The 13,331-nt window shown below is 36.9% G+C and overlaps 1 protein-coding gene across 2 annotated transcripts; it reads left to right on the top strand.

Annotated features, from left to right (window-relative positions):
• Positions 1-5,671: 5,671 nt before the first annotated feature.
• On the top strand, positions 5,672-12,683 carry LOC112000285 (uncharacterized). 2 transcript variants are annotated; one of them, XM_024032384.2, is made up of 7 exons: positions 5,672-6,140; positions 6,515-6,584; positions 9,973-10,028; positions 10,172-10,247; positions 10,350-10,386; positions 12,187-12,301; positions 12,382-12,683. In XM_024032384.2, the coding sequence occupies exons 1-7, from the start codon at positions 5,857-5,859 to the stop codon at positions 12,605-12,607; spliced, it is 864 nt and encodes a 287-aa protein (XP_023888152.1). In that variant the 5' UTR covers positions 5,672-5,856; the 3' UTR covers positions 12,608-12,683. The 2 variants fall into 2 exon arrangements, with proteins under 2 accessions (XP_023888152.1, XP_065624879.1); XM_065768807.1 differs by lacking the exons at positions 5,672-6,140; positions 9,973-10,028; positions 10,172-10,247; ... (1 more) ...; positions 12,187-12,301; positions 12,382-12,683 and adding an exon at positions 7,082-9,785.
• The last annotated feature ends 648 nt before the right edge of the window (positions 12,684-13,331 follow it).

Below are 13,331 nucleotides of genomic sequence, written 5' to 3'. Positions count from 1 at the left end.
ACCCATATACGAAATTTGCAAATGGGTACTTTCCCATCTCTCTTTCAAGGCCATTCACTACCCAGAAGCTCTGTGCTGGACATAGAGACTCAGTGATAGTGGGGGCAAAGAAGAACCACAAGAACAAAAAGCCAGACACTCATAGCTTTGTGCCCAAACCAGAAGAAGCTACTGAATTTTTCCCTGAAGCTGTGCTCCTTAAAGAGGTGCTTTTTACACAAAATCCCGTGTTCATTCTTCTTTTATTTATTTTTTTATTTTTATTTTTTTATTTTAAATTTACTTCCCCAGAGTGCTATATAGGAAAAAAAAATAGTAATTTTAGTCTTGGTTTAGATGTATTTGAAAGTTGGGTTCTTTTACTTGATAGTTTTTTATTATGTCTGCTACTGATTCTTCTTGAGGTAAAAACTTAAAGTCTGAACTGAACATGCTATAGAATATAGCCATATACAAAAACCATGAATAATGTTTATAGTTTTTGCATTTACTTCAACAATAAATCTAGTGACACGAACATTTCCACAACTGTTGATATACTTCTTGTGTTTGGTATACAAGAAAAGCGGTCTTACTGTGTTAGTGATTCACTCATTTGAAAGTGATGTACTAGCCAAAACTTTTCTCGCTTAAAAATTTTGAAGAAAGTTGTGAAGTAAAAATTTAATTACTTGAGCTTGACTATCTCATAAATGTAAAACATGATGTTAGACTATTTAATTGGTGTTGTATGTAAAGTTAAAAAAAAATGGTGATGAACATGTTGATCATCTTTTACTTCACTGCTCCTTTGCAACATTATGGTCCTTTTTGGTTAAATGTTTGTGGGTCAATGGGAGATGGTAAGGGAGATGATAGATGTGTACTCTAGTTGGCAAGTGCTTTTTTGTACAGATTTGGTTAAATGTTTGTGGGTCAATGGGAGATGCTATGGTAGTTACTGGTTGTGTACGATATATGGAAAATGAGAAATGCAATTTTGCATCAAGGCCAAATCCCTTCTGAAGAAAGATTGTTACTGAGTAACCTGCTGTGATTTAATTGAGGTTGGTGTCTATATATATATATATATATATATATTTTGGCTGTGTGGTGCAGCCTGATAAGTTGCTGCTTGTATTTTGAGTTGTTTGAGTGTTGCTCTTTGTGGCTCTTCTTGTGTTTTTTCAAGCTACTTGCCCTGCTGTTGGTGTGTTGCAGGTCTTAGTCCTGCTGTTTCTGTGTTCTGTGCTGTAGGGTATGCCTTGCTTCTTGTGTAATGAGTTTTGCGTATTCTCAATCTTTGTATTTGTGACTTTGTTGCTCTAATTTCGTTTATTCTTGAGGGGAATGATTATCTTGTAACTTGAGTTCCTTGCGTTTTAGTAAATTTATTGTACTTATCAAAAAATATTTTGGCTTAGCCTAGATTTTATCTATTTCTCTAAAGAGTGTGATAGTCTTTTTTCATGTAATTAGTTTTCTGGTTGATTTTGAGGTGGGAGTTTTACTTTGATTTTCAGAAGAAATTTCAGGATGGTAAATTTCTGCCTGAGTTTGCCGATGCTGAGGAACGTAAGTTGTTATCATAATTCAAATTAATTCTGGTTTCTTCTTCCTTTTTTCAAATATAAGGTCCTTTCTTCCCCCCGATTATGCAGAGGTTTCAGTTGCTGAAATGATTGTTGATTTGCAGAAAATCTCTATGAAACTCTGATGCTTCAGCTGGAAAGCGAAATGGTTGTGGAACAAAGTAAGTGTGCTTTCACCTCAGTTGGCCAGTACTTGCTAGATGGGTTATTGTCCTTTGGTTACTGAGATTTCCGGTGATAGAAATAGATATGTGTTTCTTATTTTCTTAGCATTCCAATAAATGAAGGGAATTTGTGTTTCTTTGGATCCCNTGAACAGCAAGAGAGAGAATTATTCTCATAGTAGGAGGCTTAATGACTGGACTGAAAGTCTCCTCAAAATCAACCCCAAATTGCTGATGAAACCCCTTGGCCACCAATCTGGCTTTGTATCTGCTTATTGAACCATCACTGTTGTGTTTAAGCTTATAGACCCATTTGCAACCAACCAAATTCTGTGAAGGAGAGGGTGGAACCAAAATTCAAGTACCTTGCCTCTGAAGAGCCTGAAACTCATCATCCATGGCAGAACACCATTGGGAATGTTGAGCTGCAATTTTATAAGTAGGAGGTTCTGTAGTAGTGTAATCAGGTTTGGTAGATGAACCTGACTTAGTGGACTTAGGCTGAGAACCTTTAGTAGCAGCTTGAGGGGCAGTAGATGTAGCAAGAAGTGCCTTAGGCTTGTAGATACCAGCCTTGGACCTTGTGATCATAGAGTGATTATTGACGTAGTAGGGACCTAGGAAGCAGCTGTGGGAATAGGAGCATGAACCTGTGAACCAGTGACAGGAATGGATGGAGGTATAAGGAGAGGAGATGAGGCAGATGAGATAGGACTTGATTGGGACAGATCAGGGGCAATTGGAAGAGATGATTGTGAAGTGGAATCAGGTGTAGAAGGAGGCATAGAGTTAGTAGAGTCAGAATTATGAGGCTGAGTGACAAAAGGGAAAAAGACAGGACATTGTGGGTAGGACTGAACAGATGAGGAAGATGTAAGACCAGTGGTTAAAGACTGAGGGTTAAAAAACTCAAATTCATTGAAATGGACATGCCTGGATATGTAAATCCGAGATGTGTGAGGGTTTTGACAGATATAGCCCTCTGTATGAGCTGGATAACCAAGGAAAATGCAAGGTGTGGTGTGTGGTTGTAACTTGTGTGTATTGTAAGGCTTTAGGAGTGGAAAACACACACAACCAAAGGATTTGAGGTGTGTGATGTCTGGTTTGGAGTTGAACAGTAGTTCCCAAGGGGTAAGATTCTTAAGGAGTGGAGTAGGAAGTCTATTAATGACATGGATAGCTGTAGAGACAGCATAGGACCAGTAGGAAGGTGGCAATTGAGAATGGGAAAGCATGGTAAGAGCACATTCAACAATGTGTCTATGCTTCCTCTCAGCCACCCCATTTTGTTAGGGTGTGAGGAGACAAGAAAATTGATGAATTAGGCCTTGTGTGGAACAAAACTGTTTGAAAGCATTAGAGGTGTATTCCCCACCATTGTCAGTCCTTAGGATTTTGATTTTAGAGTCAAGCTGAGTCTCAACAGTGGCTTTAAAACATTTGAAGATAGCAAGAACATCAGACTTATGTTTAAGCAAATAAATCCAACTAAATTTAGAGTACTCATCAACAAAAAGAAGGTAATATTGAAAGTCATTCACAGAAGTAATGGGTGCTGGACCCCAAACATCAGAGTGTACTAACTCAAGAGGTTTTGTAGCATGAAAGGTAGATACTGGAAATGAAAACTGATGCATTTTTCCACTCAAACAATGCTTACAATGAGTGAGACCATTATCATTGTGTGATGGACAGAAAATGTTCAAAGAAGATAAGGCAACATCAAGAACTTTTTTGCTTGGATGGCCCATTCTATGATGCCATAACAACCAATTATTGGCAAGTTTTTTTAATAGTAGATAATATGTTCAAATGAGAATATATACATATATATATAGCTAAAATACAAATTGCGCCCTTTAAATTTGATTGAAATTCATTTCAGTCTTTTAATTTTACTTTCCTTTAATAGAATTTTTTAAGTTTTAAATATATTCAATTTAATTTCCATTAAAAACATTTTTCTAACATGAAAAAAATAATAAAACAGAGGAGCGCACGACGGTGTCACATTTAGGATACATTTGATAGACTGTAATAGCAACGGTAATATAATAGCTATTCTTATAATTTAACTTTACAATTGTTTAGTTATATTTTTATTACTTATAATAATCATTCCATATGAATCTCTATTGCTTAGAATGAGGAATAGACAATGCTTATTAAAAGTCTTGAATTCCTATTCCTTTCCTAAACGTAATGCGCTATGCTTAAGCAAAATTCCCAAAATTTTCAAAATGCCCCCGCTACCCACGTTTTCTCCAAAAATTTTGTTCTCCTTGCTCTGTTAACAAAAATCCCAAAATCCCCCACTGCCCGTATTTTCTCCAAAATTCCTTCTCCTTGCTCTGTTAACAAAATTTCCAAAATCCCTCACTACCTGCATCTTCTTCAAAATTTCATCTCCTTCCTAAATTTTCCATCTCCCTCATCTCTAAAATTTTATTTTCCCGCTACTAGAGATCTATTTATATGGGTATTGTCTTTCTTTCACCATTAGTTGCTGCTCCCTCTTCTCAAGGAAATTTTTTTTTCCTTCTTCCCTTAGGTCTGCGATTTCCACAGGTATTGTACCCTCTCTCTCTTCTTTTCTCATCTATTTGTATGGGTATTTCCTTTTACTCACCCGCTGCTCTCTCTTCTCAGGATTTTTTTTTCTGCCCATAGATCTACAATTTCTGTTATCCGTATCAATTTTTTTTTTTTTTTTTTTTTTTTGACATTATATCAAATTTGCCACAGTTGATATTTGTATAGCTGTATAATTGATACTGCCCTCTGTTCCTGTTACCGTATCAATTTCTTTCTTTCTTTTTTCTTTTTTTTTGGACATTATATCAAATATGCCATAATTGATATTTGTATAGCTGTATAATTGATATTTGTATAGCTTTGAGGCTCTATGAAACTGAGATTAGAGACAATAACCGTGAACCCTATAGTCAATCTAATGGTAAAAGGTGCTTACATTTGGTAGACAATCTAAAGCGTATCAATAAACATTCAATCCAAAGCGCATCAGCAGACTTTTTTTTTTAAATAACAATAAATATTAAAATATTTAGTTAGTTGTCACGTTGGAAAAGAAAATTGAAAACTAGCATCTCGAGTATCTAAAACTCGAGTTCCAAGATAAAAATCAAGTTTTTAAGGCTTGATTTGTAAAAAAAATCCAAGTAAAAATCGAGTTTTAAAAACTCGAGTTTGGAAAACGCCGCTATAGGGCTTAAAAACGTCACTATAGGGCTTAAAAATGGAGTTATTAAAAAATTTAGCAGGAAAACGCCGCTATAAGGCTTTAAAACGTCAGTATAGGGTATAAAAACGCCACTATAGGGCTTCCTGAACCTGGTATTGAATACGTATGAAAAATTTTTGCAGGAAAACGCCGCTATAGGGATTTAAAACGTCACTATAGGACTTAAAAACGCCACTATAGGGGCGATAAAACTAAAAAATTTTTTGCATGGAACTCGAGTTTCTAAAACTCGAGATTTATGTAAATGGATCTCGATTTTTTAAAATTCGAGATGTCTACTTCTCCTTATAGTTTCAAGTGTTGCCTAACTAACTATATACAAATCATTTTCAAAGCTATTCTGCACATTCCCCCCGCATCAGCAACGGTATGGCTAAATGCCAAATGTAAGCACCTTTTCACCATTCTTTTGCCACTCAGCCCAAAATGTCCCCTCCATTGAATGTTGTAAAATGCAACTATTGTAAAAAGTATAAGAGAGATGCTACGTCTACAACAATTTTACAACAAATCACAAGTGGTTAGTTGTTATTGGTTCAAATTTGAAACTAACACTAAGATTACTTTTTTGCCCCAACAATAACAACCAATAACAACCTGCCACTTAGGAAATGTTGTAAAAATATTGTAGAAATGTTGTAGACGTAGAATTTCTCAATAATATTTTATGCCTAAACCTTTCTCTCTCCACGGTCTTTCTCATTCTGACTCTCAGTTCCTCTCTCTGTCTCTCACAACAGCTCCTCCCTCCTCACTCCCTGTCTCACATCTCTCTCGTTCAAAACATAGAAAATCTCCATTTTATATTTTCTCGGCAATTAAACAAAAAAGGAATTAGAGTTGTTTCTAGATCTGGATGGACAAGGTGGTGGAGGCTGTAGAAACGGCGAAGAAGGAATGGGACGAAGCGTATAGTCGGGCCAAAGAGCATATAAAGGCGATCCAAGGGTTCGGTGGTAAATCTAGGGAGGAACAGAATTCCAATTCGCTTCCGAGATTGAACGGGCTTGCACAGGACGCCTTGGCTTTGCTCTCCTCGCTCCAATTCAGGCTCGATCTTCTCGCGCCACAGTTGCCTACCGATGATCAAGTCCAATCCGCTACAGCTCTGCTCCATTCCTGGAAAAACGATTCCCACAAGTACTCAATCCTCTCCCTCTTTCTCTGTGAAATTTGAGATTGTACTCTATGTTTGGTTGCTGAGAAAATGTAGAAACTCTTTTGTTGAATTCTCCTTTAAAAAAAAAAAAAAAAATTATATATTGAATTGCCTGATAGGAATTGAACTTTGAAGCCAACTAGTTAAAAGCGATTGCATTGATTAGAGGATTATGTTGGAAATGAAATATAGTGAGTTCAACTATAATTAGTATAATTCTCTGTTCTTTTACCATTTCTCAGCAACCAAATACAATGCCCTGTGCTTTATTAGTTTTCTTAGAATTGCTGAAAAAGATGAGAGAAAAAAGAAATGTTAAATGGTAATGCTTGTGTTTTGTTGTGATTGTTGCTAGTTTGCGACAGAGTTTGAGAAATGCCAATTTACAAGCAAAGGCTAACATGAGGAAAGCTGCTCAGGAAGAGGTAATCAACTCCATGTTTAGATATGCTCTCCCCTCAAAATTGAATGAGGAAATATATTTCTAATACCCCACCTTTGAAGTAACCCATTTTGTGAAAAGCTTGTTGTTACGTGCAAAAGAAGTGGAGTTTCTGTTTCAGATTTTAACGTTATGCTTGCTGCAGAATATTTGGATGTTTGTTTAATTTTAGGATCAGAATAAGTTGTTGCATAATATTAGGATCAATTGCATTTGTATTTGCATTTTAGTAGGATAAGGGAATTCGTTTATCAAGTGTTTGGGGGGTAACGGCTAGTGGAGCTAGTGTTTGAGTTTTATTAGGATAGTTTGTTCCTAAAATGCAGGGCTTATCTTGTATAAAAGGAGCAGTGGTTTATTTAAATAAAAATCATCAGATAAGAATTATTTATGCAGAGTAATCTGTAGAGGTCAAGGATTCCTCGATCAATCCTAATTTCTTTTTAGTCTTTATCCAATACCCATTAATTATCAAAATAGGTAAAGGTCAAGTCTTGTACGTACCAAAGTGGTATCAGAGCCTGGGGATGGATCAACGTGTGGAACAGCTTGAACAAAATTTTACTTCACTCCTCAACAATCAACAGCAAATTCTTGAAAAGGTAACTGAGCTTTTTACAAAGCTTAGTTCCTTTAATTCACACCATGAGGAAGGAGAAAGCTCCCATGGCCAACCACGTGGATCACACAATGAATGGGGAAATCGTGGTTCACAACAAGGCGGAACCAACCAATCTTACGCCCCTTGCTTGGTGAAACTTGACTTCCCAAGATTCAATGGGAGTGAAGACCCCACCAGTTGGATTTGCCGTGCTGAACAATTCTTCCGTTTCCATGAGATGCTACTAGAAGACCAGGTTGCACTTGCCTCTTTCCATTTAGAAGGGGAAGCTCAACTCTCGTACCAACTTCTCCAACAGGGAACAGAGTTTGTGACGTGGGAAGTATTCAAAGCTGCCTTTTGGCTCGTTATGGACCAACCCAGTTCCATGACTTTTTTGGAGAACTGACCAAATTGCAACAAATGGGATCAGTAAGAGAATATCAATCCCGATTTGAACAACTTCTTGCCAAGGTGGGTCACTTGACACCTACTCGTCAAGTTAGTTGTTTTGTGAGTGGATTGAAGGAGAACATCAAGGCAGATGTCTTGGCTGGACGTCCTACTGACTTAACCACAGCCATCGGACTTGCTAGGTTGTATGAGGCACAAAATGCTTATCAAAGAAAAATAATTCAGCCAAAAACTACCAGCAGCCAAGTAACAACTCCAGTGGGGACAGATCAACCCGATTCACGCTCTCCATCAACGGTACGACGAATGTCACAAGCAGAGCTTAAGGAGAGAAGGGAGAAGGGTCTATGTTACAATTGTAATGAGAAGTTTGTACCAGGTCATCGGTGTAAAAGCTTTTCTTAATAGAAGCTTGCAATGAAGAGGTTGGTGGAGATGTATTCATGGATGTGGAGTCCTTTGGGGAAGCTGACAATTCAGAAATTTCGCTGCATGTTATAAGCGGAATTAATTGCTCCAAGACCATGAGAATTCAAGGGCAGATTGGCAACACATTTCCCATTGTGCTTTTTGATTCCAGAAGCACTCATAACTTCATTAGTGAATGCTTGGCAATAAAGCTCATGCTACAATCAGATTTGGGACAGCATGTTAAGGTGAAATTAGCGTCAGGAGAGAAGCTGGTCAGCCGAGGAAGGTGTACTGGAGTCTCAATCAAACTCGGCAATTTCTTTACTAAGGCTGATTTTTACATCCTACCCCTTGAAGGGTATGAGGTAGTAATGGGGACACAATGGTTATGCACCCTTGGGGAGATAATATGGGATTTTTCCAAACTAATCATGAGGTTTGAATATGATGGAAGGGAAATCACATTACAAGGGGTGTCTGCTGATTCCAAAAAAATTTCAGCCATGCTCAATTGGTCACAACCTCGAACTTCCAAAGCCATGAGAAGCTTCCATGGATTAACAAGGTACTGTTACAAAATTATTAAAGGTTACAATAATATTGCGGCACCTCTAACCCAGATGCTAAGGAGGAGTTTATTTAGTTGTATACTTGTGGCTAAGTCAATCTCTCAGCAGCTGAAGGAGGCCATGACCACAGCACTAGTGTGGGCCTTTCCCAATTTCAACCAAGTTTTTATCATTGAATGTAATATCTCAAGATCAAGAATAGTAGCAGTCTTGCGACAAAAGCAACTAGTTGCTTCTCACAACCACACTCTTCATGGGAAAAAGTTGCTGCTCTCAACTTATGAAAAGGAGATGTTAGCGCTCATCATGGCAGTACAAAAGTGGCGTCACTACCTCCTAGGGAGAAGATTTATAGTGAGAATGAACCATATAAGTTTAATCAAGATGGATCCTAATTGGTTTCCAAAGAGGTGGCTCTACAAATTGATCGGTTTTGATTTCACTATACAGTACAAGCTTGCTCCACAATCCTATGGTCCATGTCAGATCCTCCAAGGCATTGGTAAGGTTGCCTACAAATTAAATTTTCCAGGCAAGTCTCGCATTCATTCACTGTTTCATGCTTCCTTGCTTAAAGGTAAGTTAGGGGCTGATGTCTTAGCTCAATCACAGTTACCTGTGGTCTTTAATAGTCAAGCAGTTTTGGATCAAAGGCAGCAGCAAGGCAAGACTGAAATTTCAGTGAATTGGCAAGGCCTGTCACCAGCAGATGCTACTAAGGAGAACTTACAGAAGCTTGAAGCATCAATTTTCAGATCTTGCCCTTGAGGACAAGGGCCCTTGTTAAGGGGGGAAGCGTTATTACGTGCAAAAGAAGTGGAGTTTCTGTTACAGATTTTAATGTTATGCTTGCTGCAGAATATTTGGATGTTTGCTTAATTTTAGGATCAAAATAAGTTGTTGCATAATATTAGGATCAATTGCATTTGTATTTGCATTTCAGTAGGATAAGGGAATTTGTTTATCAAGTGTTTGGGGTGTAACGGCTAGTGGAGCTAGTGTTTGAATTTTATTAGGATAGTTTGTTCCTAAAATGCAGGGCTTATCTTGTATAAAAGGAGCAGTGGTTTATTTAAATAAAAATCATCAGATAAGAATTATTTATGCAGAGTAATCTGTAGAGGTCAAGGATTCCTCGATCAATCCTAATTTCTTTTTAGTCTTATCCAATACCCATTAATTATCAAAATAGGCAAAGGTCAAGTCTTGTACGTACCACTTATAAGTTTTTATTTTATTTTATTTTACACAATGGGTCTTGAGCACGACCTCACTGTCTCCCTAGAACTTATGAGGGGAGGAGGTTCCAGCTGAGTTAGAGCACATCGGTGAGCTCTGAAATGAGGTTTGGTTTAACATAGTTGTGTTAATTGCAGAGAGAGCTATTGCTGGGTGGTGGAGGAGAGTCCACAATTCGCAGACGCAACTTACAGTATGTATGATGCTCTATATATTTGTTCCCAAATTTAATACTGGGATTGTAATTTTGGGCATACTTTATGAACTTCAACAAAGTTTGTCATATTTTTAATGTGGATTAGTTAATGTAGTGTATGATCTACAATTGTTTGTCAGGACAAAGGCTGGAATGACATCTGCTGCTGAAAGCATCACTGATAGCCTTCGGCGTACTCGCCAATTGATGGTTCAGGTTAGTAGCTATATTTCTTCTTGTCATGTTTTGTAATAGACTAATAGGTGTTTTTGTGGGATGTGCAATTAATTTACTCACTGGATCTTTATGTGCTTGTAGGAGGTGGAAAGAAGTGCAAGCACACTCATGACTGTTGGTATGTCCTTTTAATTCCAACATCTCATATAAATTTAACATTGTTTGATCATAATGATACTGGATTAGATCTGATCTTTTATCCGGGTTGTTTCTTGTATTTTAGGTAATCAGTTTGGGTACTCTTTCTGATTTGATATAAACAAGGTTAAAAAAAATGATATTAAATAGTTAAGGAATCAAAGAATTATGGTATGATTTTGATATGACTGCATGATTTAGCAATGATGTTGAATCTACTTTAACCCAATGATCAATTAGGGAAAAAAGAGTAGTCTTCCAATATATGGGATTCATTTGAAGCTGCAGTAGAAATGTTAATTCATTTTCTATTAGGGTTGCATCACAAAGGAAAGATGCTGGGTTTTTCTTTTGGTATGTGGTTGATTCTCCCTCTTCATTACTCAGTAATATTTCAAGATGAATCACCTAGATTTTTGAAAGAAATTGTTCTTTGGAGCTCTTCTCCTTTATTACTTTAATAAACTATATAATATGTAACCACTGCCCATTATATTTATTAGAAGATTTATGCAGTTTTATTTTTTATTCTTAATCATTTTCCATTCCCTTGTGAAATTTTATTATGGCCGTCTTCTTGTGGTTCATCCTGTGTGGGGATGCTAAAATTTTGGTCATCCCAAAAACTTGAATTTAAGTGTGTGTTAGAAGTAAGTGCTTGGCTCATTTTTATCTTGAGTATTATGATTTGTTTCTGGGAAGCCTACACAACTAGTTGGAAGTTATAGCTCTAAAAAGTAAAGCACAATATTTTCTTTTTTCTTTCTTTTGCTTGCTGAAAGAACAATATATACGTTATGTTTGTTATCAAACTACAAACACGGACTTAAGGACAGGAAATTTGGTCTGATGGAATAGAATTGTGGTGCAATTATGCAAAAAAAAAAAAAAAAAAAAAAACATGGGGTTTGTCCCTTAAATTCATATATCTGGATAATAATGACTTGGATTTTGGTTTTTAGTTTGGATCTAGTGATTAAAAAAAAAAAAAAAAAAAAAAAACATGGGGTTTGTCCCTTAAATTCATATATCTGGATAATAATGACTTGGATTTTGGTTTTTAGTTTGGATCTAGTGATGAGGTTATAGTTTCTTCAAACTAGTCATGTGGTTAGGCCTATGGCTGTAATCCTAGTTATCTGTCTCCAATTTCACAGATTCACCTAGTGATCTATCATGAGAGACTGGGAGCCTATGTAAAGATTATAGAATAATCCTCCTAAAGTGACCTCCTGGGCGTGAGGATAAACTGCTTAGCCCATTAAGGGTGAAAAGCTCCTATATTACTCGGTAACTAGTTCTAATGGGTGGGGTCAGTTGCCCATTGGATAGGAGTTTGATTAGCAATGAGGATTATTGTACAGTATGTTTTGTGACGTACAACTAATTTAAGTGAAGTTCTCCTACGTCATCTTAAAAAAAAGATCCTCCTGAAGTGAATAATGACAAAGAGACAGATTTGTCATCATATAGGCTTCACCATGAGGATGATGCAATTTGGTTTAATATTTTTGTTGTATGGTTTTGTGTGATTTGTTTGTTCAGTGTTTCCCCTCTTATTTATCTTGTGATGCTGTTTTCTTTCTTCTTCTTTTTGGTTAGATGCTCACAAGATGCATATTTATAAGAAATATTTAGCCAAAGTTTTATGTGATTGTATTGCTTCCTAGTATATGAACGTAGACCATACTTTGTCAAAAACAAGAAAGAAAAGAACATAAACCGTTTGCAAGAACTTGGGACATGACTTTGTTCTATGTTTGTTTGGTTGGATCTGTAGAGGAATCAACCGGAGTATTAAAGAAGGCTGAAAGTGAATACAAAGGGCATCGCTCGTTGTTGATGCGAACCCGGAACCTACTCTCTACAATGCAACGCCAAGATGTCCTTGATAGGTAAAGAAGAAACTGTATTTTTCTCTGATGACTAATTATCTTCATTTGCTCAAGTCCATACTGAATCTTTCTTTGAACAGGGTGATACTTGCAGTTGGGTTTTTCTTGTTCTCTTGTGCTGTTCTTTATGTTGTCTCAAAGCGATTTGGGATACTAAAGTTGCAGCAAAAGGTTACTGCTGCCATAAAAGCTGGTATGGTGGGACAAGCCAAGATTGAAGATAGGGCTGTCGCAAATGGCATAAATGACAATGCAGTTCATAGGGTGGATGTTCCTTTAGATAGACCTATGCATGATGAACTTTAAAGTTCTTTTCTTTTTGTCATGATCAAAAGCGTTGTCCTATAAAATAGCTCTCATGCTTTCTTGTGCCCTTATCTAATTCAATGTGCCATAATCCCCTCATAATCCCCTCCCACCCCCCCACCCCCACCCCCCCAACAAAAAATCAATAAACCAGGAAAAAAAAAAAAAAACAATTAGAGAATTTCTAAAGTGAGGGTGAAAGTGTGGAGAGGGAATTTCATGCTCATGGGTTCAGATGTATTTTTCTAGTCTTTGCTTGCTTCTTAGTATGGTGGCTCCCAAACTAGTGTCTCTTAGGTGCAAGGTTGAGTTTGGGTTTTTGATTTTGTGGGTTTTAATTTTTCAGATTTTACTGTACATAAATAGGCAATAGGGCATCAATGAGATGTGAGTGTGTGTGTGAGAACCTATTCATTAAGTTGTAAAAATCTGAGATGGCATGCTAGTACTAGAGGGTACTAGTGTAAAAAGTTGGGTTTACATCATATCCTTATTTATGGTCATCACTTTCGATTCTTTCTTCAGCAAATACTTCGTTAGGTCTACTTCATTCCGGCCCCCTAATCAAAAGCTCCATAACTACTATTTTCAATTGATTAGTAAAAGTAGATGTTTTGAGATTCCTAATTTTCCCTCTTTAATGAGAGCTTCCTCAAAGGTATTTAGTTTTTTCACCTCTCTAAAATACAAAGAAAAGAAAAGACAACATAATTCTTTCACCTTC

This window comes from Quercus suber, unplaced genomic scaffold, assembly GCF_002906115.3.
Source record: "Quercus suber isolate HL8 unplaced genomic scaffold, Cork oak 2.0 scaffold_999, whole genome shotgun sequence".
Lineage (NCBI taxonomy): Eukaryota > Viridiplantae > Streptophyta > Magnoliopsida > Fagales > Fagaceae > Quercus > Quercus suber.
The sequence above is the reverse complement of the archived record's forward strand: the minus strand, read 5'-3'. Positions and strand labels throughout refer to the sequence as shown.